This window comes from Phocoena sinus, chromosome 1, assembly GCF_008692025.1.
Source record: "Phocoena sinus isolate mPhoSin1 chromosome 1, mPhoSin1.pri, whole genome shotgun sequence".
NCBI classification, from domain to species: Eukaryota; Metazoa; Chordata; class Mammalia; order Artiodactyla; family Phocoenidae; genus Phocoena; species Phocoena sinus.
Window position 1 is genome coordinate 79,338,264 of NC_045763.1, and position 26,609 is coordinate 79,364,872.

At 38.5% G+C, this 26,609-nt stretch overlaps 1 protein-coding gene across 3 annotated transcripts in view; it reads right to left on the minus strand.

Moving 5' to 3' along the window:
- Window positions 1–15,043: 15,043 nt before the first annotated feature.
- Window positions 15,044–26,609, minus strand: part of KYAT3 (kynurenine aminotransferase 3) — a 54,460-nt gene continuing 42,894 nt past the window's right edge. For all 3 annotated transcript variants that reach the window (XM_032650559.1, XM_032650543.1, XM_032650552.1), the window contains 3 exons: window positions 23,855–23,931; window positions 23,365–23,451; window positions 15,044–15,500 (listed from right to left, as the gene is read on the minus strand). In XM_032650559.1, coding sequence (XP_032506450.1) covers window positions 15,438–15,500; window positions 23,365–23,451; window positions 23,855–23,931 — 227 coding nt within the window. In that variant the 3' untranslated portion in view covers window positions 15,044–15,437. The remainder of the gene's footprint in view (window positions 15,501–23,364; window positions 23,452–23,854; window positions 23,932–26,609) is intronic.

Below are 26,609 nucleotides of genomic sequence, written 5' to 3' on the forward strand. Positions count from 1 at the left end.
GCATCAGGGAGAGGGCAAAGCCTGCATTCCCGATGGCTAACCACCCTTCCCCCCGCCCGGAGTCAGCTACTCGAGTTTGAGCGCAGTTCTTACTTGCCCAGAGGGGTGATTCCACCAAGGTACTTGGAATAAAGAGAAATTCACTTGGGTCAGCCCGAACAGGTGTCAATTCAGGCTCTGTCATCAGCTAGCAAGCTGTGTCTTCTTAGGCACGTCTCTTTGCGCTTTGGTGCAAGGGGTAATAGTATCTGCCTTTCAAACCCTTTTAGAATTGGCAGGAGATGAAACAAAACCATGTAAGAGCACTACACCGTGAGGCAGGGAGATGTGGGCCCTAACCTGACTGCTGTTTCCGTGGTCTTTGCAAATTTGGCATATCTGAAATATAGAGAACTTAGCAAAAATGGTTAGATACTGCAAAAGCTCCCTAGATTTATTGATTAGCCAAACTAATGTCAGAATAGTACTAAAAATAACAGCAACACTATCACTACTTGGCTGAAAACAAACCACCCTTGGCCCTGTGGGAATCGGAGGAAAAAGGGTTTCTTTGGGGATGAGAACTTAGGATATAGTGGCTGCTTTATTCTTTTGGGCATGGGACTTAAATGCCACTGAGCCCCCATTGTTTTCTTGAAAGGTGGGAAAGACTCGCTTCCTTAGAAAGAACAAGAGGCAGAAGTTTAGGAACTGAAATCCAGATGGGGATGGGAGAGCTTGTTTTTTTTTTTTTTTTTTGGTCTTCCGTGCTGTAATTTAAAAACTTGACTGTACTTTTGTACTTTTATGGGGGGGTTTCTCCCTCAATATCTGGTAAAGTTCCAAAATGCCAATTTATTTCAGCTGTGCCAAATGCAACCACGAAAGAGCTTGGGGGTGCTGCACCCCAATCCAGCAGGAAGTTTTCATAGTAGAGCATCTTGGCTTGGGAGAAGAGGGAGAGGAGCAGGAAGGGAACTGGGCACCTCTTGAGAATCAAGATAAGGACCTACCACCTAATGGTTTATGGTAGGCATTCAATCATGTTTGTGGAAGGAAGAAACCATCAGACAAATTGAAACCCCAGAGGATGGAAGCTGGGCAACTGGTTAATTACTCCTGCCCGCCCCCGCCCCAGAATGTCTGTCATAACCTAGTTAAGATTTCTTTTATATTAAAATAGAAGCAGCTTAGGTAGGCCATTCCTCTTTTTGTTGTTAGTACAGCATTGGCAATTTATAAAGCATTTTCATCAACATAATCCCACTTAATCTTTGTATCTGATCCTGAGATTGAAACACACACACAGAGGTGGAGTTGTGTCACCTAGGAATCAATAACCCAGACTATCATTTACCAAAACTTCCGGCTTGTTAATATCATCATTTTTATTTAACTTAACTATATGAATTAAATAAAATTATTTATTTAAATCAATTATTTAAGCGAACTCATCTTTTTTAAACTTTTAAAATAAAATTTTAAGTTTATGTCACTACTGTGAAATCACAACTTGATAGGTTATAATTCTTCCCAAGTATAAAATGCTTTACATACCTAATAAATGATTTTTTAAAGTTTGTGACCCAACTAGATATATATTTTTTAAATTTATTGAGGTATAATTACATACCATAGAATTTACCTGTTTAGAAGTCAGTGATTTTTATTAATTTAACCGAGTTGTGCAACCATCCCCATAACCCAGTTTTAGCACATTTCCATCATCCCAATAAGATCACTCATGCCCGTGTACAGTTAATGCCCATTCCACTTCCAGCCCCAAGAATCACTCGTCTACTTTCTGTCTCTATAGATTTGCCTTTTCTGGACTTTTCATGTAAATAGAATCATATGATATGTTGTCTTTTACATCTGGCTTCTTCCTCTTGGCGTAATGTTATGGAGGTTCCTTAGATTTACCTGTGGCCTTGCTTGTGGAAACACTGATATATAAATGTCTGTTATAAAAGTGTCTGTATGGTGATATTGCAGAAGATGACAATTTCCTAACTTAAGCAAGGTTTGACAAATACTTGATTGGAAATTATAGAATATTTGAAATATGTCATATGACATATTCTGCTGGACTAGGAAGAATAGAGGATTCACTGAAATGTATGACCAGCTCTGACTGGGACTCTTGGAAATGAGATGAATTGTCTAGAATTTTAGACAAACCTCATTTAACTGGTGGCTGAGGAGCCATATGTATTACTTCTAGAAATGTGAGGGGTTTGTATTTTAATTTTTCAAGTGGTTTTTTATGTATGAAGATTTTCAAACACTAAAAATTAGAGATAATAATATTATGATCCTCATATACCTATAATCCCGATTAAACAATTATCATGATTTTGCCAAAATTTTTTGTGTATACTTTTCTTTCCTTTTTTCTCCCTTTACTAAAGTATTTTAAAAATAAATCCCATATATCACTTTGACCCATACATACTTTAGTCTACATTTCTAAAAAACATGGACTTTTAAACCTTTTTTATAAAGCATTATAATACTTCCTAAATTACCAAAGATATTTTTACTCACTAAGTTTTCAGTTGGTGATTGTCCTGGGCCTGCTTCTTGCTAGTTTGGCTTCACTGGGCAGAAAGGTAAAACCCTGCTGAAGGTGGCAGAGAGCCAGAGAGGGAAAGGGAGGGCCCCGCATGGAGCTGCAAGAACTAGGTGAGTTCTTGAAAGTAGGCCTGAGGTCCTTTTGCATGAGGCCATTTGTCAGGCACCTCACATTCATTATCTTATCTAGTTCTTCGTTATCTTGTCAGGCAAGTATTATTATTCTCCTTTTAAAGTCTTAGAGAGGTTGAATAGATAAATTGCCCAGTGTTACACATAAGTTAGTGGTGGTGATAGAATTCAAAGCCAGGAATGACTGACTCTAAAACTGTCCCACTTCTATGCATGCCTACTATGTAACTGTTATTGCAAGACTATATTTTTAAGCCCAAATTTCTGTGCCCTGGGAAATACAGATTATATTTGTAGAAGCATTCATTATTCTTTTAGTCTTTAATAAAGGCATAAAGCTTTGTTTGAATACAGGTAGAAGTAGTAATAAACAATAATCATGATATTAATAGTATCAGTAAACACTCATATAGTGCTTACTGTGTACCAGGTACTATTTTAAGGCTTTGCATATATTAACTCATTTAATCTTCCCAACAACTCTATGAGTTGGATACTATTATTGTCCCCACTTTATGGATGGAGAAATTGAGGCACAGAATGCTTAAGTAACTAGCCTGAAATCACACAGCTCGTAAATGGTAGAACTGGGATTTAGACCCTGGCAATTTGGCTCCAGAGTCCAGGCAGTATGCCTCCTATTAGAAACTCAACATACAGAAACTCACCTTATAGACCTTAAGATCAGGAAATGGATTCAACAAGCAGTGCACCTGCAGCTATCATGTGGGCTGATTTCGTGGGGCAGCTGTACTCTAAAATATTCTGGCCAGCTGTCTGCCTAAGGACACTTGTGTTTGTCAGTTCATGTGCTACCTAAACTGAAATGTGCCTGGCTCATATCCCATTGCCAAATGTACTTGCATATGTGGTCCTGAATTGAACTTTTCAACTTGTTTGTTGATTTATTTGAAATCTTTGATTCTCCAGTACTGGCAGCTTGTTGTCCATTTGAGAATAAATCTACTTGTTCACTGAGAAAAGGAAGTAGAAAGTAGAATATAGGCTTAAAACATTAATAATCTATAAATAGAAAACTAGAAATTAACTCACTTTTTAATTCAATGTTCAGTGGGCAATAGTTTTCTTTTAAACTTCTAAATTACTCTGCTAAAAACAAAACAAAACAAAATAACTCTAAAGGGTTCACGCTAGTAGCTTGTGACTTTTAAAATCAGTATTTTTTCCATAAAGATATCGTTTGCCATTAAGTATGACTTCAAAAGTTATGCTATGCTATTTAGTGTTGTTTTATTAAATGTTTTGAAGCTAATATTTTTTCCCAAAATAACAACGTTCTCATTTTATAATAAAAAACATGGGGAGATTGAATGATATATGAGAGTATAATTTCCTAAAAATGTTTTTTAAGTATATTTATTTTAGTGTAAATGAAATTTGTCTTTAAAGTCCTATTAACGGATTTCAAGTAATGAACTGTTGGGGGAAAATGAGAACATGAAACATTCATGTGACCCGATACTTGACACTTTCTTAAAGAGAGAATTTTAACATTACTGTTCCCATGAAAATCACATGCTAAAAATCTTATTGTGTAAAATAACTACCTATTTTCAAGAAATCTCATATTATTTGTGTATTAAATTAAAACTCCATATTAATTATAAAGTATGACCATGTGATGAGAATGTAAAATTGTTCTCATTACTGTCTCTCACGATGGCCACATGTTGCTCACAGTATTATAAATTGATACAAGCCTTTTAGAAAGCAATTCAGCAATACTCCAGAATGATTTAGATGTGAAAACCTCTTGAGCCAGTAATCCCACTTCTGAGAACTGGAGTAAGGAAATAACCTAAAATATGGGATACTATATTCATGAAGATGTCCATTGCAATGTTTTTTACAATAACATTGGAAGCAAGATAAATGCTAAAAATAGGAAAATTGTAATTTTGGTTATAACGTTATGAAACAGAGGCAACATTTACCTTTGAAACGGGAAAATGATATACAGACAGTCCCTAAGGTCTTAGTGCAATTTAGGTGGTAAAAACCAATTCATGTACCAAGACCCTTTTCTAAGCAATGCTTTACCATGGTTGATTCTACTACTACAGGTGCTTGAAAATAAATGGTGGTGAGCTCACTGAGGGCTGAAGCATCCAAATTTTTCCTTTGGACTTCTGTGACTAATCTTTTGCATAGAGAAGACATCCAATAACTGTGGTTTGTGTGAGTTACTGATTGATTGAATGAAATAATGTATTTTAAAATATCATTATTCTGACTGTTCTTCAGAGTAATTAAACCAAATTAGTGAGGTTTATGAAGAGGGTTTTTCCATTAAGGCTAGCTTTTCCTTTCTTTTTACCCTAGTGTTTTCTCTCCTCTACAAAATTGTCCATTATATCTGCTCATTCTCACTATTTTCTGACCTTTCCTACCTAGGATTTTGCTCTTTCACATTAACGAGATGAAAGGACCCGCCCTACACTTGTGAAATAAAGCATTTGCCACCCACTGTTCTGCCACTGATCTTAGCCAAAATGGGTAATCTCTACTCAGTGTCTCATGTTCAGACACCACAAGAGTCCACGTTATCACCACTAGTATTATTTTCTGAGTATTAACAACATGCCCACTCTTGAGTGTTTTAAATGGCAGTAAGATAAGCAGTTCCCATATATAGCTTAATAGAGGTGGTATTCAGGACACCATCAGTTACTTAGAATACTTTTATTGGGATGGGTTTTTTCAAGTTAAAAAAAAAATGAAAGTTAACTTGAATGTAGTTTTTCTATTAAAACCACAAAACCCACAATGGTTTAGCAATCTTCCACTGTTTAATGACTTCATGGCATTTGCAACCAAATGCAGTATAAAAGCTGCATAGGAAGCCCGTGCCACTCTTTGCATTCATCTGTTCCCACCCAATGTTTGGACCTTTCAAGCTAATTTTGTAGCATTCTCATCAAAATGCACACTCCTAATATGTCTTTGGACTATCATCTTTACTTTTTCAGTTAGGTTAAACTCTGGCTGTAGTCTGACATGATTGTCTGTTTTGCAAATGAGGGATTGGTATATCTTTCTGCTTTCTTTTCTGGTATGTGGAAGTTAATGTTAAAAAAAAAATCCCTACAAACCCAAGGTCAGTAGTTTGATTTTACAGTAGAGATCCTAAGCATTTCCCACTAAATTAAATGGTCACAACTTTCTACATTTAAAATAACTAAACTTGCTTGAGTCTTTCAAATTTTCAAAAAATTGTTCCAGAGTAAAATGATATGAGCTACACTTTAAGTTAATGAGAATTTAGTTATGGCTTGCTTTCAAACAACTACATACTCTGTGATAGATCATTCCTTTTATTTGGAACTCAAAAGTATTTGTATGTATTAATATGGAAATACACTTCCATTTAATTGATTATGAAATAAAGAGAAAGACTATGTGACTTCTTAAGATAATTTGTTGAGTGCTGTAGACAGCTACTCCCATTTCCTGAACAAAAGGCTATGCATGGGGATGTCACACCACACTGGCAGTCATTCAGTTCCTCTGACTTCCCAAGCTCCTTCAACCTCAGCATTTTAGCCAAAAGATGGCACTGTTTACAGCTCAGGTGACACTGCCATGTTGCAATTGTAAAAGCAAGAGGACTGCCAGTCTTGAAGTTATGTACTTTTTCAAACAAATTTTTTATTTGAGGAAATGAAAATTATTTAAAATTCTAAGCATAAGATTGTATTAATATTTTGATGTGGTCTAACACCTAATTTGCATAATTCAAATTCATGTAAGATACATCCATATCGTGCCCAGGGATAATCATCTATTAATGTATTTTTGTTTTATTTGCACAAGCAGATCACGTTCAATAGTCTATTCATTTTTTTTCAAGTAACAGAGATGAACTGCATTCTTTGACTAGACACCATAATTTATTGAACTATTACGCCAATCATAGAGGAATTGATTGTTTCCAGTTTTGTGATATTATAAACAATGCTGTCATGAACATTCTTGTTCACATTTGTGGGTGAAGGTTTGCATGTTCAAAGTGTAAATACCTAACGACAGAATCGGGGCATCAAAAGACATGCTCATACAACATTTTGATAGATATTGTGAAATGGCCCTCCAGAGATGTTGCACCAATTCAAGTGTCCATTTCCCCAGGTTTGGAAGTCAGGGGCTGAGATAGCATTATCAGCATCATTTCAGACTGAGAACCAGGCCCTCATTAGAAATATTTATTTGCCAGGCAAAAAGGAGATAGATGTAATTCCAAGCTTGTGTGTGTGTGTGTGTGTGTGTATGTGTACATGTGTGTACGTATGCATGTGAACATATGCACTCCCTGGCTTAAAAATGCTTGCATACCACTACTCTATTAAATCTAATTGTCTTGGAGCCAGGAGCCAAGTGCAACTTTGAGTGCTGTATCCTGGGATTGGGTTTCCAGAGGTCAGATAGAGTCCCACATTATTGATTAGCTGAAGCTTTCAGCACAGGTGATTCAGAAGCCTGGCTAACCATATCTGCAGTTTTAGGAACAATATTTGGCACTTCAGGAAACTATTAATAAGTGAAAGACATGAGCCAAACAGAGACCCAAGGTTAAAAACAAAACAACATCAAAAAACCAGTGGTGTTCTGAGGGCCAAATTCCATTTGCAGAAATTCATTTATTCAGTGCTACTTTATGCCAGACTCTGCTTTAGGTGTTGTGGATACAGCCATGAACAAAACAATAAAAATCCTTGGTCTCATGGTACGTATGTTAGGAGGGGATAAAAATGATAAATAGAATGAGAGAAACATTTTAAGTTCAACAGCAGTAAGTGCTAAGGAGAAAAATAAGGCAGGGAAAGGGGATGAGGAGAGCCAGGATTTACAATTTTAAATGGGAGGTCAGATAAGTTCACCTGAGATGACATTTGAATAAAGATTGGATGTAGCCAGGTGGACACTGGGTGGAAGTATCTAGGCAGAGGGAACCTCAGGTACGGCGGACCTAATCTGTAACAGCCCTGGTGATTAGCAAGCAGTGCATGGAGGGAAGGGTGGAGTAGTAGATGAGGTTAGGGAAGAGCAGGGTCAGGTCATGCAGGGCTCCAAGGTCAGAGAGACAATTTTGGCTTTTACTCTGAGTGAGACTGAGTGGCATTGAAGGGCTTTCACCAGCGAAGTGTCATGCACAGATTTTCCTTCAAAAGTGGTCAGTTCCCAGGGTAGAGCAGGCAGACTAGTGTTTACCAGGGCATTCCAGAGACAGAAAAATCTTTAGAAAACTGAATGGTTTTCATGAGTTTTGTACCCTTTTGTACATATATTGGTCAGCAGAATGCTTCAAGAATAATTATAGGGACTTCCCTGGTGGTCCAGTGGTAAAGAATCTGCCTTACAATGCTGGGGATGCGGCTTCGATCCCTGGTCAGGGAACTAAGATCCCACATGCCGTGGGGTAACTAAGCCTCCGTGCCCCAACTGCTGAGCTCGTGTACCTCAACTAGAGAGCCCGCGTGCCGCAAACTATAGAGCCCACGCATCCTGGAGCCCATGCGCCACAACTAGAGAAGAGAAAACCCGCATGCCACGACTAGAGAGAAGCCTGTGTGCTGCAATGAAAGGTCCCACATGCCTCAAGGAAGGTCCCGCATGCCGCAACTAAGACCCGAGGCAGCCAAAAAATAAATAAATTATTTAAAAATAAGTAAAATAAATTTTAAGAAAATTAAAAATAATAATTATAAAAGTGGTGTTATAATAAGTCATCTGGGGGAATTCCCTGGCAGTCCAGTAGTTAGGACTTGGCACTTTCACTGCTGAGGGTGCGGGTTCAATCCCTGGTCAGGGAACTAAGATCCCGCAAGCCATGCAGTGTGGCAAAAAAAAAAAAAAAAGTCGTCTCAGTAATTTACACAGAAAATGAGGTTATGGTATTAGAAGCTATAGCTCTAAGGTTTCAACTAAAATATGATGTTTATACTTTCAATGGATAATTAATGAGAGGGGTAAAGATTTTAAAAAGTAATAGTTCAGGATAACCACTCTCATTGACAAAAGGACAAAATTATTATTCATCTTTTTTACTATGAGATTTTGCTACAAATGACAAGTTTTACATAATATAAAAAAAAGATGCTGTATTAAATGTCAAAGAAAGTAGCAGCTGTATAATATGATGAAGTTAATATTGATTAGAAAATCTAATTATTTCTACAATTTATTTTGATCTATCCCAATACAGCTGTTTGTCAGCAGGTGAAGTTACTATTTAATTGGCATGACTGAGTAATTAGATGTATTCTCAGAGCAGCAATAAAATGAAATTCTCATGTCTCATGAATGTGGTTGAGGTTTTTGTTTCATTTTGTTTTATCCTTGGGTTTAACCAACTGAGACCAAGAAGACTTCTTGTTTTATCTGGAGATAATTTTTGATTTAAAATATTTGGTAACTGTGTAGTTATATAATTGTTTTTATCATAAGAATGATGGGAAAAATGTATGAGTTTGACAAATATTTGTGATGATTTACCTTTCTCTCATACTAAATCCTTCAGGACCTCACCATCTCCTTCCTGGGCTCCTGCAGGAGCCTTCTGATTGGTCTCTCTCACTACCTCCAGGCCTTTTCATCAGGTCAGTTTATCTTCTAGAAGAAAAATTTGATCTGCGTGCCATATATTCTATATCAGATAGTAATTCATTCATCTGTAAATAATAAAAAAACTCTATTCTGGTGGCTTAAAAAATAGGCGTTTATTTGTCTCATGCATTACAAATTCTGGGGTTACAGTAGCTCCAAATTGCTTCCAGGGTCTGTCTATCTTTCTGCTCTGCCATCCTTATTATGTACGCTTTCACTCTGATGCCAGTTGCTGCCTGAATGCAAGATGGCTGCTGCACCTCCAGCCCTTACTTCTATAATACATTCCAGGTAGGAAGAAAGTAGAAGGATGAAGAGGACAAAAAGATGAAGAAGTCTCAGGATAACTTTGCCTCATCTTTTTCCATGAAGGGAAGCTCTTCTCAGGCACTTTTGACTAGTTGCAAGGGAAGCTGAGAAATTGGATATTTTGGCTTTTAGCCTCCATAGTAGAAGTAGTCAAAGGAGAAGGTGGATTATTATTGGCTTTTGGATAGGCAAACCTATCTTCCAAAAAAATATCTTTAAAAATTCATTATTGTGTGAAGTCCATATCTCATTATTATAATATAGTATAATGTCATAAAATGAGTTCTTACATAACTTTGGGAATTTGTAGACAACTTATCATCATTTTTGCTAATCTACTTGTATTAGAATTCTTCAGAGAAACAGAACCAATAAGGTGTGTGTGTGTGTATGTGTATATATATATATATATATATATATATATATATATATATATATAGAAAGAGATTCATTTTAAGAAACTGACTTACATGATTATGGAGGCTGGCAAGTCCAAAATCTGCAGGGTGGGCCTGCAGGCTGTAGACCCAGGAAGAGACCATACTGCAGTTCAAGTCTGAAGGCCCTCTGCTAGAAGGATTTCCTCTTGCCCCAGGGGCGGGGGATGGTAAGGTTGGGGAGGGGAGGTGGGGGAGCTGTGTCAGTCTTTTGTTCTGTTAAGGCCTTCAACTGATTGGATGAGGCCCACCCACATTATGGAGAGCAATTTGCTTTACTCAAAGTCTACTGATTTAAATGTTAATCTCTTCCAAAAACACCCTTACAGAAACATCCAGAATAATGTTTGACCACATATCTGGGCACCATGGTGCAGCTAAGTGGACACATAAAATTAAGCACCACCAATATACCACCTACATTAACCATGCCTGAACATCAGGAAATAACATCTGCTAAAAGGTAGAGAGCATAGGGCTCATTTAGAAATTGAAATGAGTTCAGTAAGACTAGACATTTGAGTAGGAAAAGATGGGAAAGATGGACTGGAGAGTAAGAGGGAGACCATATCATACAGGGCACTGTAAGCCCTGATGAGGAGAGTCTGAGTGACTGAGGAGAAATGACCTTCAGGGGTGAGTCCCTTACCTGACTAAGTAATGAACTCATTCTTTCCTCAATCAAGAAGGGTTTGTGGCAGGGAGATCAGCTCGGTGCTTTGTGACCACCTAGAGGGGTGGGATAGGGAGGGTGGGAGGGAGGGAGACGCAAGAGGGAAGAGATATGGGGCTATATATATATATATAACTGATTCACTTTGTTATAAAGCAGAAACTAACACACCATTGTAAAGCAATTATACTCCAATAACGATGTTAAAAAAAAAGGTTTGCGGGACTTCCCTGGTGGCGCAGTGGTTAAGAATCTGCCTGCCAATGCAGGGGACACGGGTTCAAGCCCTGGTCCAGGAAGGTCCCACATGATGCAGAGCAACTAAGCCCGTGCTCCACAACTACTGAAGCCCGCGTGCCTAGAGCCCGTGCTCCACAACAAGAGAAGCCACCACAATGAGAAGCCCTCGCACTGCAACAAAGAGTAGCCCCCGCTCGCCACAACTAGAGAAAGCCTGCGTGCAGCAACAAAGACCCAACGCAGCCATCCATAAATAAATAAACAAATAAATAAATGGTTTGCATCAGAGAATGATCGTCTAAAAACCCCAAACACCAAAATAACCCAAAACAAAACAACAGCAACAAAACTCATTTATGTTAAGAGCAATGGAGAGTAAAAGATTTTAAGTCACTTAAGACATTTTCTCATCCATTTCCTCCCTTCGTCATTCTGTCCCTTCTTTCAACCAATGTAGTCCATGTGAAGTTGACCTTGGATTGGCCTAAGTTAGTTAGCATGTCCAATCCCCTTGGCCTCAGCGGATAGCTCAGGAATGAGCCAATATGACACAATATATCATTTGCTGGAGCTTCGGAGAAAGTGTCCTCTTTTGCTGGATTTGTCACCACATGATGCTCAGAAACTGCTGTAGCCGTGTTTCTATCCAGGAGGTACAACGTGGAGATAAAGCTGACACAGAGAAGACAGAACTACGAAATGGAGCTTGGTGATATATTATAATATGAGTCTTGGATCAAGCTGTAACTGAAACTAGACTACTCCTAAGATGTTGAGGCAGACAATTCCTTTTTATTTGATTTAAACCCGTACAGGTTAGGCTTTCTGTCACTTGCAACAGGAATAATCTTAACTAATATATGTAACATGATCACATTTGCATTTTACAAAGCTTGTTTGGGCCACAGGGATAAGTTACAAGGAGCAAGACAGGGAGAACTGTTAAGAGTTGACTAGTAATTTAGTTGAGAAATGACATTGGTTGGTGCCAGAGTGGGGGCAATTGGAGCAGAGAGAAGTGATGGATTGAAGAGAGGCAGGGTACTATATAGAGGATTTGGATGTGGGGAGAAAAGTTAAAAATGACTTGTAGGTTTTCTGACTTGAGCAACTGGATTGGTGGCACCATTCACTGAGATAAGGAACCCAGATTGAATAGGGTTTGCCTATAAAATGTCTATGTGAGATGACGAATGGGATACTGGATGTGAAATTCAACAGATAGAACTAGGCTGTTACAGATTTAGGAGTCACTAGCATATACAGAGTAAATGAAGTTATTTAGTGAGAAAGACAAAATACCAATATCTAAGAAACAGGCAAAGGAGATGAAGGAAGAAGGGGAGAGTACAAAAGGCAACTGATGAACACGCAGTACCACAGGATCTAAAAAAAAAAAAATTAGGGTTTAGGAAGGCCCAAGCGGCCTGCAGTGGTAAATACTGCAGGTATTTTACTAGAGGTAAAGCCAGATGGAACTGAGACATTTCCTTTAAACCTAAGAACATGTAGGTCATTAGAGAACTTAGAACAATAATGGGTATGGAATCCAGACTATAGCAGGTTGAGGGTAAGTGAGGAGTGTGTGTTTGTGTGTGAGAAAGTGAAATCATCAAATGAGGAAAACTTTTTCAAGTTATTCCATTTTGCAGTAAATTTCTCAAAAATCTAGAGCTAGGTCATCAGTCCCCTTTAGTTGCTAATACTGACATATTTGGCGCTCGTACCCAGTCTCATGTCTTTTTGGTTGTTCCTAGTTTGGAGGAGTTATAAACCATGCTGCAATAAACATTATTTTACATATCAAAAAACAAACAAAAAAAGGTATGGATAGGTTAGCATGAAACCATTATCCTTACTCCAGTCCTTGAGGTCCTATGTTACTTCTCTGGCCTAATACCTGCTACTCCATCCCTTGGTTATTCCATCCAGCCACAGCAGACCTTTGGTATTCATCAAATATAAGGCACCCTCCTGTTATAGAGCCTTTGCACTGGCTATTCCTTGTGCCTGGGATGTTCCCCCCTAAGATCTTCACAAGGCTCTCTCCCTCTCTTCTTCTAAGTCTGCTTCTATGTTCTCTCCATGAGACCCACCTGACCACACTGTTTAAAATTCCAATTTGCTTCCCTAAAACTCTCATTCCAACCTCTACCCTGCCTTACTTCTTTTCTTCATACAATTGCCATGTATAAGTTTTACAATATATTTCATTATGTTTATGATTTAGTTATTGTCTCTCCCCTACCTAGGAGAGTCCGAGAAGGCAGGGATCTTTGGTTCATTTGTTCACTGATATATCCTAAGTGCCTGAATATCTTAGGACAGTGCCTGGCACATATTAGGAGTTCAATGAATATTTGTTAAAGGAAAAAATGAAGGATGGAGGGAGGCCAGGAGGGAGAGAGAAAAAAATGGAAGGAAGGAATTTTGCCCTGACGAGGAAGAGATAATAGGGTTGTAGATAGAATCAGGGAAAGGATTTTCTAAGATGGGAGAGATTTGAAAGTATCTTACTGTTGAGAAAGGGATCCAGTAGAGGCTGAAGATATAAGAGAATAGGCTAAACCAAGTCCCTGAGAATGTGAGAAGACATGGGATCCAGAGTACAGGTGGTGAGATTAGCACTGGACAAGTCCAAGGCTGCAAAGAGTGGATTTAAACCCTGGTGAAAATTTTATCAAGTCCCCCACACGAGTGGACAGGCACAATTTTCACATGGAATTTGTTTTGCTATGCAATAGTTGGCTCTTGAGGTCCTGGCCTCCTTCTGGATCTGCTTAACCACCAATCCTCCCCACTGTCCCCAGGCCCTGGGGGCAATAAAGAAAGGATGGATGCTGATGTAGATGTCATAGACTCACTTATTGGTAGAATCCCAGCTGGGAGTGCTGGTCTGGTGGTTCCTACTTTTTCATTTTTTAAAATTTTGCTTTTCACAGAAGCAAGAGATTAGGTCATTTAATAGTACTGGCAGTGGTGGGCTTTGAGGTGTTAGGAGAATGGAGAAGGCTGGATATTTTTACTATGGAGAATGGAAGAATATTAGGAATTGCTGTTGTGGTGAAATGTAGAGAAAGCTCACTAGGGGAACACAGAAGAATTAAGTCAAGTTAAGGTCAGTGACGTGCATTCATGGCTGTTAGAACCTGCACAATTATGCATTTTGCTACAGCAGCGCTCAGCAGCCCAGCTGCAAGCATGGAGCTTCAACCCCAGGGATGAGTTGTTTATTTATTTATTTATTTATTTATTTATTTTGACCAGGTAGGTGAGATAGAACAACAAGCAAGTTATTCAAGGCAGCAAAAGTATCTTGGCTGAAGTTATGGATGATGAAATCTAACCTGGATATGGAAGGGAGTGAAGATACAAAGAGACTGATAGAAAGTTCTACAGACTACACCAATGATTTTCAAACTCTAGTGGGAATAAGGATCACCTGGAAAGGGCCAGATTCTGAAATTATTATTCAGTAAGTCTGGGGTGAAGACCAAAATCTATTTTCAACAAAGATCCTAGTTGATTCTGATGTAAGAGGGCCATGGACCAATTTTTGAGAAATAGTGGATAGAGAATAGATTTGAAATGATAGTTTAAAGTAATATTTTGAGAGAAGCTGAGTGAGAGAGAGAGAGAGAGAGAGACAGAGAGAGAGAGAGAGATGGAAAGAGAGGGAAATATTGGCCAAGGGGAAACTTAGTGTAAGAATAGGTGGTTACAGTGTGAAATGACTAACTTATTATCTCAAAGATGGAACAGCCTGAAATGATGAAAGGTTTAGGGTATGCCCAAGGGAGTGGGTGGCTGAAGTGGAGAGTGGAGTAGAGGTGAATATCACCAGAGGTGAAGAGGTCAAAATACCAAAAGCCTAGGTAATCCATGGGGACCTTGAAGCCATCCCAGATGATGGCAGTACTTGCAACAGAGAGGCAAAACTATGAGCAAAGTTCAAAGCCGTTAGTAAGTGAAAGGGAGAGAACTACGGGTGGGTAGAGACAAAGCAAAGATACAGAGTTGAGGGGGATGTAACTGGTTAAGGGTTTTCACGCAATGGCAGAGAAGTGAAACTGGCCAAGAGTAGCTGAGTGTTTATTGTTTGCCAGGCTTTACATACATCAGTCCATTTCATCCTCACAAACAACTCACAAACTTCATATAAAGTAGGTGCTATTTTTATTCCCCTTTTATGAGGAAACTGAAGCGCAGAGAGGTTAAGCATCAACCAGCATCTCACAGTTCTTACCACTGCACTATACTGACTCATAAAATGGTCTAAAAGGTGTTTTAATACATTTCAGCTGAAAAAAACCCCAGATCTCCTGAATATTGTCAGGAGTGGGATTAGCAATGGAAATAGTCCTTTAAATTTCATTTGTACTGAAATTTTTTTTTCAATACCCAGCAAGTAGCAGTACTAAATAATTCCATACTAGGTCATTTAATAGAAACAATGCAGTTTGCATGTATCAAAACTTCAGTCTACTCCATGCCTTGATGATTTCTTCAGCAGCATCCAGTGTACTGTCTTTCTGTAAATTAATGAAATAATCATCATTACATATCAAAATAAATTCAAGATGAAATAAAGATTTAAGTATAAAAAATATACCAAAATCAGTCCATCCGTAACAGTCATGTAGTGATTTGGGGACCTAGTGCTCCTCAACCCCTGAGAACTTGAGCTGGGCCCAGATGGGCTCCAGCCAGTCCTTGGCCTCTGCAGCTAAGACAGAGCCCAAGAGCATTCATGGGGTGGGGGTAGGGGCGGGGCACACCTTGAGTTGTGTCACTGGAAGCTCTGCCCCATACTAAGCCACTTAATCTCAGCAGGAACACAGAGCAGGAACACACAGCAACATCCCTTGCCTTGGTGGCCAAATACACAAGTCCCGAGCTCTTTAAGGAGCCCAGTAGCAAATCAAACAAACCAATTATTTATAATTCTATATCCCATTGCTGTCAGGCTAGAAAAGTGAATGAACCTCACAAGAATTCAATGTTAGGGGAGCTAGAGAAGCATCACGGCAATCACTACATCATACTGTTTTGTGATGCTGGCTGCCAATTCAGGGCACTTTATTACTACTTTCCTGACACCAAAGAAATCTACAAATTAACCAGTATAGGGCCAAAGAGCATCACCAAAAAAAAAAAAGATTGACAAACTGTATATACAGCTCAGACTGAAAACAGTTTAACCTGATCCCAGCCAAAACCATGTCCTCACTCATAACCACTTGTGGCAGCCCAAGTGGCCTGCAGCACCAAAGACCCAGACTCCCAAATAACACTGATGCAGGAGGAGAGTCTGAAGGATGTGCTGATGGGATCCACATTCACTGTTTTGTCCATTTGGGTAGGAAGTATACAAAATCACAGACCTCTTTCAAAGAGGCTTCTAGACAACAGAAGAAAATCCCTCCCTTAGCTCCCAACACACAGAGGATGCCAGGCGGAGCAAGAATGGAGGAATAAATTAGTACACAATTACAGAAAAAAGTCAAAGAGTACAGAAGAGTTTACATTGAAAAATAATCATCTGCTTCTTCCCTCCCCACCCCTTCCTACTACTCCCACCAACCCCCAACACAATAATTTATGGCAATTTCTGGTTTTAGTTCTAGTGGTTGTCACAAAATCTAAATAATGTGTGTTTCTAATTTTCTATTTATCAGCTTCTGACAATGTTCACCATTCTCTGCTCTGAATGAGGAAAAATTGGTTCATTCACACTATTCTGTCCCCTCCCATCTAAGTCTCACAGTTATAAGCCCCTATAACTCCCACACTGTTTGAGGGTCAACTGTATTGATAAAATTCATTTGTTTTTTGAATAGGTAATATCTACATATGGTAAAACATTAAATTGATGGATAAACTTCTCTTCCGCTTTCTCTACTTCTCCTTTTCCTTTCTGTTCCATCTCTGCAGAGTGATTTAGTCCAAAAGCCATTACGCGGGGCTGAGTGAAATAGGAGATCATGTATGGGGGCAAGGGGAGCCTTGGCAGCCTGGTGCAGGGTGCTGCAGCCAGAGTGGAGTGAGTAGACTTTCCAATGTTGGTGGCATGATGTGGTGGTGATGGCAGTGGTGGCACTGACCAGGAACAGGGTGTCAGAGTCGAGGGGGTAAGTAAGCAAGGCCTCTCTGTATGACAGGGTGGTTCCAAGCAGCTTGGATCCTGGAGGGGATGAGGCAGGTATCTACCAACGCAGACAGGCATGGAGTGTCAGAGCCCATAAGGGAAGAGGAGGGCTTCTATGCAGTGGGTGACAGTGGTGGCCTTGGAGACTTAGAGGAGGGTATCTCTACAGAAGAGTGACAGCAGCGGGTCAGCACGGGGTGCTGAAGCTCAGGTGAGGTGAGGATGGTGGCCATACAGGGGACAGGGGCAGCAGCCTGGTAGAGGTGTCAAAGCCTGAGTAGGGTAAAAGCTGCCTGCCAGGGGTGCTGGGTGGAGGGGCAGTGGCACTGACAGGAGACTGGTCACATACAGAAGTACTGATTAAAGAAGTGGTTACATGATGAGCCAGGTGTTTTACTGTCAAAGAAGGGAGGGACAAATATGGATAGGGAGAAAGCTAGAATAAACTCTGTGGTCGTTTCAATATATTTAGATAGACATAGATATAAGTAGAATAGACACAGACATAGAATGTATGTATATACATTTACATATTCCCTACATTCCCTCCCCTGGGAGGGCCTGGGACTACTAATACCCCAACAGCAATGAGCACTCCTAATGCCCAGATCTTGGTTTCTTAATACCATTCTCCACTAAAAGGTGATTCCAAGTTGGGCTAGATAATGACAAAATGAACCTGGTGCATCTTGCTATGCCAGAAAGTAAGGAAATGCTCAAAAAATGATGGGGACATGTCAAAGGAAACAGAGGCCAGCTTAAAGGGGCTCCTAATGGCCAAATCTGGGGAAATTTGAGCATCAAAATAAGGAATAATAATGACAAATTATAACCCACTGAATGAAACAGGAATCCATGAGTCCTTACATATATGAATGGATAAATAAATTGCTTGATGAGAGATGGAATATTTTCATAGTTTCAAAATACCTCACCACAAAACATTCATTATTTATCAAGGGAAAAAGTGAAACTTTACAGTAGAGAAGGCTGGCAGACACCACCTCAATAAAGTAATTAAATTTAACATTACAAGCAGTAGGAAAAACTAAAATCATGTGCTGATAGGATGCAAGACAGTGAATAAAGCATCACTTCCACGGTTTCCTGCCAAAGGTGCATAATCTGAGTCTATTCACGAGTAAATGTCAAACAAATGTTGAGGGACCTTCTTCAAAATAATTGGTCAACAATTTTCAGAAGTATCAAGGTCATGAAAGTCAAGGAAAACTGAGGAACCATTCTAGCTTGAAGGAGACATGACAGCTAAATACAATGCACAATTCTGGCCTGGACTGACTGACTGATGTCTGTCTGACTGACATGATTATGGTCTGGATTTATTTATTTACTTGGTTGTTTGTTATAAAAAGGACATTATTGGGGCAATTAGTGAAACTTGAACTGGACCTGAGATTAGATAGAATGATATAGCAATGTTAAGTTCATGATTTTGATGGTTATACTGTAGAAGAATATTGTATAATGGGGAATACATAACAAGGTATTTGGGAGTGATAGAGGCATCAATAATTAAGTTAGGAACTTATATAAAATTCTTTGGAAAAACAGTTCTTCAAACTTATTTATTAAGAATATTTCAAAATATATTTTTTTTTTTTTTTTTTTTTTGCGGTACGCGGGCCTCTCACTGCTGTGGCCTCTCCCGTCGCGGAGCACAGGCTCCGGACGCGCAGGCCCAGCGGCCATGGCTCACGGGCCCAGCCGCTCCGCGGCATGTGGGATCCTCCCGGACCGGGGCACGAACCCGCGTCCCCTGCATCGGCAGGCGGACTCCCAACCACCGCGCCACCAGGGAAGCCCCAAAATATATTTTTAAAGTAACCCAGCCTCCCACCCATCTCCCTCAACCACTCAGTTCTCCTCCCCAGAGGCAACACTGGGATTTTATTACGTCTCCTTCCAGGGACAGCCTAGGCACTTAAAAGCTTCTACCTCCCTCCCTCCCTTTTTCTTTTTATATAGATGATAGTATTCCTCACAAACTGGTCTGCTCCTTGCTTTTAGCTTATGCTCTATCACTCCATGGAGCTGCTTCACACTTTTATGGATGTGAATGTAACATAATTTATTCAAACAGCCTTCATTGGTGAATATTTTGTTTATAATCCTTTGATATTATAAACAGTGTTTCACTGAAAATCCTCGAACACAAGACATTCAATGTACAAGTAAATCCACAGGAAAAAATCCTATAAGCAGAACTGCTGGGTCAGAAGATATGTGCATTTATATTTGGATGATACATTTTCATACTAACCACTGCAGAGATTTTACACATTATACTCGTACTCTCAATCAATGCATGAGAGTATCTTATGAAACTTTCCAGTTGTTTTGGTTGTTTCCAAATTATCAGAAAAAATAAAATTTCACTGCAGCTTTATTTTTCTTTTCTCTTATTATGAGTGAGGTATAGCATCCTTTCACATATTTGACAACTACTGAGGACTTTACCCATAATCATTGTAAAGTGCTGCTGCTTTTGGTTTGTTTTGCCCTAAATTCAACCTGCTTTCTTTCAATTTCCACTTTCTTGGCACATCTTGCCACCCTTTTATTTTTCGCTTTTCCAAGAGGTTGGATGAGGTGTGTCAGCTTTCCCTATAGGGACTTCTTGGTGTTGCCCCACTATCTTCCAATATTGAATGCTGATGCAAAGGAGGTGAGTCCACGCTGATCCTCCTCTCCTGTCTCCATGGAGGCCTTGATCATCTTGTCTAGATGCCAACGGATCATTTATAAAGTCCAACAGATTAAAACAAGGCATATCTCAGTGTTATTCTGTGACAATGTTCCCTGAGACAAGCCATTCCCTTCCCATTTTTAGATTTATTTGTTTGTTTTCAATGGAAAGCATTCTCAAACTAAAGCTATACAATTCTTTCCCAGTTCCATTGGTCTGGCTCCCCTCACCACTCCCTCCAGGAACTCTAGGTATTTCATTTGTCTTCCACGTCTGTAATTTTTCTAACATTTTAAAATTTTTTGTTCCTGGGAGTTCCCTGGTGGTCCAGTGGTTAAGACTCTGCGCTTTCACTGCCATGGCCCGGATTCAATCCCTGGTTGGGGAATTAAGATCCCACAAGCCACATGGTGCGGCCAAAAAAAAAATTCTTTGTTCCTTTCTACTTCTTTTTGCTCACTCTTCTCAATCCTCAGTGTGCTTACAGAAGTATTTAGTGTTCTCTGTGTTGTTTCCAATGTCACTACAATTACCAATAGCTTTATTTTTTCCCTTCAATTTCTTATCTGAGCTCTGACAGCTGCCATTTCATCTTCTTACATTATCTTACTCTATCTTCCCTGAACTTTTAAAAATCTCTGCTGTAATTCGTTTTACATGTTTTGAATTTGAAATATCACACTTTTGGTTTGCTCTATGGAAACATTTTTTTCTTTTTTTGGTTGAATATTCTCTGTCTGATATTGTTTTTCACTGTACCTTTCTCCTTTTCCCCTTATAGTATCTTTTTAGATTCATAGCTGGTTCCTTTTTTTTTTTTTTTTTTTTTTTTTTTTTTTAATGCGTTACGCGGGCCTCTCACTGTTGTGGCCTCTCCCGTTGCGGAGGACAGGCTCCGGACGCGCAGGCTCAGCGGCCATGGCTCACGGGCCCAGCCGCTCCGCGGCATGTGGGATCCTCCCAGACCGGGGCACGAACCCGTGTCCCCTGCATCGGCAGGCGGACTCTCAACCACTGCGCCACCAGGGAAGCCCTGGTTCCTTTTAATTACTCATCTTTGATTGAATTCTCTTTGTAAGCTCCCACTGCCAGCACACCTACGTACGGCTCCTATTGTTCTGGGTAATGAGTAAGCTACCTGCTGGCTCTGTCTATGATCTGAAGACGTATTTGCAGGTTTGTATAAAGGAAGATCCAGGGAACCACTAGAAGGGAGTAGAAATTATCTCTGGCTCACAAGGTTAAATATGATTAATGTAGAGTTCAGAGAGAGGGAGTTATTTTAGACTTTATTTCTTTCCAACTAATTTAATTGGCTCCCTCCAATTTAACGTATCCACACTGCCTCAACACAGCTTTAGCAAAACTGACAGAGGTGAAGAGCAAATCTACACAGCCCTTTCTTTCCACCTGGTTTGCACAGGTGCTAGATGACATGACTGTATGTTTCTACTCTGCCTCTTCCATGGGGCCAAATGGGTCTGGAGAGGTTCCCACTACCAGTGCATTTACTGTTCCTGCTGTTCTGGATAATGAGTAGGCTATCTGTTGGCTCTGTCTATAATTTGAAGATGTAGAAGCAGAAGCCTTTCTTCGTGTCTTCCCTCTACCATTACCTTCACTGATTTGGCAACTCTTTCTCACTTCCTGGGGGATTTGTGAATTTGTTTTCCACTCTCCTAGTTGTTTCCTTAATAATTTTCAAGAAGAGAATGGGGAAGGTCCGTGTTTACCGTTCTAAAACTGGAAGTCTTATGCTACTTTTTTCTTCTGTTAGTTCTGTTTATAACTTCAAATAATAAACCTCTGTTTCTAGATCCACTATAAGATGCGAGTGTTAATGGCCTTACCCGTTCTTCTACATTTCAGACAATTAAATGTTGACATTGTTATGCTGGTAAGATTTATATTCTATTCTGGATAAGTCTCCCATAGTTTGTCTATAGGATGGCTCTAAAAGTTGAAAACAGTGTTTACATCATTCTGTCTAGACTTATACATGAGTGTGCAGGTATAGAGAGTGCCTTAATCTTCATAAGATTGTTTTCAGTAGTGATTAACATCTTATCACTAAATTGTTAAAAATAGCAATAATACACTCAGATTATTTTTAGCACAGATCTGATGGTACTGAATTCTCTTAGCTTTCATTTACCAGGGATGTACACTGTTTTCAGTTTTAAAGGATATTTTCCTGGATACAGAATTCTAGGCTGACATATTTTTTATTTCAGCACTTTAAAGGTGTCATTTCATTGTAATCTGGTCTCCGCTGTTTCTGATAAGAAGTTAGTTAACATTTGTACCTTTGCTCCCATGCATGTGAGGTGTAGTTTTTCTCTGGCTGCTTTCAAGACCTTATCATTATCTTTGGTTTTCAGCAGTTTGATTATGATGTGTCAAGATGTGATTTTTATTTGTATCCTGTGTGGCTCACTGAATTTTTAGATCTCTAAATGGCTTTTCACCAAATATGGGGAAATTTTGGCCATTATTTCTTAAAATATTTTTTCTGCCACATTCTCTCTCTCTCTTTTTGATACTCCAGTTACATGTATATTATTACTTGACACTGACTCATAGATCTGAGACTCTCCTTATTTTTCAAAAATAATTTTTCCCTCTTTTTTCAGATTGGATGATTTCTGTGGATCTGTATTCAGGTGGACCCATTCTTTTTTCACAACCTCAATCCTCTGTGTTAAGCCCCATATATTTTTCATATCAGATATTACTTTTTTTTAGATGTTGGGGGTAGGAGTTTATTAATTAATTAATTTATTTTTGCTGTGTTGGGTCTTCGTTTCTGTGTGAGGGCTTTCTCCAGTTGCCACAAGCGGGGGCCACTCTTCATCATGGTGCGCGGGCCTCCCACTATCGCGGCCTCTCCCGCTGCGGAGCACAGGCTCCAGACGTGCAGGCTCAGTAGTTGTGGCTCACAGGCCCAGCTGCTCCGCGGCACGTGGGATCCTCCCAGACCAGGGCTTGAACCCGTGTCCCCTGCACTAGCAGGCACACTCTCAACCGCTGCGCCACCAACAAAGCCCCAGATATTACTTTTTAAAATTCTTAAGGTTCCATTTGGTTCTTTTTTAAGAAATTAAAATTAATTAATCTAGTCACTCATTATGACCATATTTTCCTTAAATTTCCTGAATACATTTATAATATCTGCTTTAAAGTCCTTGTCTGATAATTCCTACATCTGGGTCACCTTAAGATCTATTTCTATTGACTGCATAGAAGTCACATTTTTTTCATTGAGGGTCACATTTTCTTGTGTCTTCACATGTGTATTAACGTTTGGTTGCATGCTGGACATTGTAATGTTACAGGTAAGGAGTCTGATTACATTGTAATCCAGTAAGCTCAACTTCAAAAAGTGCTGAGTTTTGTTCTGGTAGATTAATTTTATGGCAGCAAGCCAAAAATTAAAAACTGCATATGAGTACATCATGTCTAGCAACAGAAAAAAATGGTGATTTATAAATCAGAAGGAAGGACATTATAAATGTGTTTTTGAGTAGAACAGGGAACTTACTTTAATGAAGCAAAATCGCACAAATTTCTCAAACTGTAATTTGGTCTCTGCATTACAGAATGCTGAAACTGGGATGGCTGACAATTTCTGAAAAACAAATAGGAATATAAAATAGGAAAAACAGGAAAACTACTTACACTTTAAATATTAATTTTTGGAGCATAAACATTAAAAACAAATAGATACTTCTAAATATTCACAATAACTTCCAAAAGAAAAATGTTTTAAAAATCCTGCAGGGAATTCCCTAGTGGTCCAGTGGTTAGGACTCCACACTTTCACTCCGAGCGCCCGGGTTCAATCCCTAGTTAGGGAACTAGGATCCCGTAAGCCATGCAGCACAGCCAAAAATAAAATAAAATCTTCCAAATAGCTATGAGCAGAATATCATGTAACAAAACTACAGTTAACAGTTTTCAAAGCATGTCAGCAGGTTTCCTTCATAAATTATAACATATAGCACAATATTGCAAAGGCTAATAAACATTACCTTATTTTTAGTCATCCATTTTACAAATTTATAGTCATAAGGTTCGTTGCTGTTCTTCATATCAGAAAGGTCTGTATCTAAAACAACAATAAAAATTGGATGGCCTATGTATTACATCTGAGGCAATGTGTATTTAATCTATCAAGATTCAAAATTTTCTCTCAAAATTTTCTCATGCTGGATTCATACTGCATGGTGTGGTGGGAAGTAAGGAATTCACAGAGAAGCTTTACTGATACTCTAAGGCAGTACTCACATATACATCTGATTGATCATGCTTGGGTATATAGCTTTTAGCACTGGAAGAGAGTAGGAAAATGGAAGGACAAAGAAGAGTGTTGCCTTTCTGTTTAAAAATAATATAAGCCTTTATGATCATTATTAAGGAAATACCTAAATTTAGAGTATTTATCTGTAATAATTATGTCTCCAAATGGTAATTCATTATTAGATTGTAAGCTCCACGGGGGTATTGCAATCTACCACTATCCCAATCTCCTAGGTCAGGGTCTAGCATATAAGTAATGAAAAGCATATTTGTAGAACGAATACAAATCTCCTAGGTCAGGGTCTAGCATATAAGTAATGAAAAGCATATTTGTAGAACGAATACGTTAATATTATTCATTATTTATGAAGGGAAAATGCCTATGTAGTTCTCCCAAGTGATATCTCTATTGTTTCCTCTTCCAAACATTATGCTTAAAAAAATTTTCTTTTAAATTTGGTGAAAAACTTCAAATATGTATTCTTATACTTATCTCTTGTTCCCATCTTGCTTTAAGGTCTAGGCAAGATATTTCTCTGGCATTCAGATTCAGCAATCTACATTTCATATTGTTTCAATTTTATTGACTTGTACTCAAGATCTTTTTGAATGCCCCAAAGCAACAAACATTGATGGCTACTGTAATCAATGAAATTTTACAATTTATTACTCAAAATAAATTGAGGCAGTTACCTTTTTTCTTTTATTCACTAAATACTACTGGGTCCCTTCAAATTAACAGTGTAAAAACCTTGACATTGAAGAAAGTTTCACCTGTATTTTTTTAAAATGACTTAATACGGTTTTCCTTAATGATTGTATTTCAGTTTTCTCCTGTGCTTTAAGAATGTAAAATTTCCATATAATAATGCTAATAATACTCTACAATTTATTACTATTTGTTAAGCATGTTACATGATTCTCTCATTTATTTGTCCTACAATTCTGAGAGAAGCAACAATCCTCATTTTACAAATGAAGAAGTTAAATACTATTTCAAGTCATATGTACGTATGTGTGTTTAATTCAGATTTGGCTCTAACAAAACGACAACTTAAAATAGAGTCTAACTGTAAATTATGTGAAAACTCCAAGTGACAAGTACACAATAGTAGCATACTCAAAGGTAACCTGGAGAAAGGAGTGATTACAGCAGTAGAAGAAAGAACAGGAGGGTACTTACTAACTGTAATTGACACAGGCTGTACTACTCATTTATTACTTTTTTAAAAACAATTTTATTGGGGTATACTTGATTTACAATGTTGTATTACTTTCTGCTGTATAGCAAAGTGAATCAGTTATATGTATACATATATCCACTCTTTTTTAGGTTCTTTTCCCACATAGGTCATTACGGAATATTGAGAAGAGTTCCCTGTGCTATACAACAGGTCCTTATTAGTTATCTAGTTTATATATAGTAGTGTGTATATGTCAATCCCAATTCTTCCAACTTATCCCCCCCACCTCCACGCCTGCTTTCCCCCTTGGTAACCGTAAGTTTGTTTTCTACATCTGTGACTCTATTTCTCTTTGTAAATAAGTTCATTTGTACCATTCTTTAGAATCCACATATGAGCGATATCATATATTTGTCTTTCTCTGTCTGACTTACTTCACTCAGTATGACAACTACTCATTCTTGTAACGCTTAGAAAAGAGAAATTTATTGCCATGGTGCTCAAAGTAAAATAAGGGAATAAATACAATTCTAAAGACTTTATAGTTAGCAGAAAGTTGGAATCTACTTCTTTTGAATGCTTGAGTCGGAGATTCTCAAAAAAACTAAACAAAATATTTCTTTATTGAAGGTAGGAATTTGAACCATATTATAATAGCACTAGCTTATTTAAGTAACCTATGAGAATCAAAATAGGTTGTTGCATTCCTACTATCTCCTCCCTAATTTTGGACCTTATCTCACTAGAACTACTGTAATAATCTTCTTATTTGTAATCTTGTCTTCTAATCAAATGTTTCCCTTTTTAGTTCTAGGATGATGCTTACCGGTCAGGAAAGTTGCCTAGTATAGCAGAAAAAAGATAAGTTCACTGGTTAGGACATGCATCTCTGGATTCAGAGCCCAACTCTGCTACTTATTAGTTGATTAACTTCAGTAAATGTCTTGATTTTCTATCTCATCTTTCTCAACTATCAATGGGGATATAATAGCACCAATCTCATAGAGCTTTTGTGAGAATTGTGATATTTGTAAAGCTCTTAGCATAATACCTACTAGATCATAAATGCTCAAAAAATATTAACCAGTTAGCCATTGCTATGAGTTTTAAAGAGAATTACTATGTCCATGAATTTTAGGGCTCATTTTTATTTTTAAGCTACCATCAAGTCAAAGTGTTGCTTCTTGCTTCTGTCTTTAGCAAATTGTGGGACCAACCTCTAGTATACGGAAGAATTTCTACACTCAAATCAATCTGAGAAGACGAAAGAGTAAAATAAAATGAACTTCATCTTCATATGTAG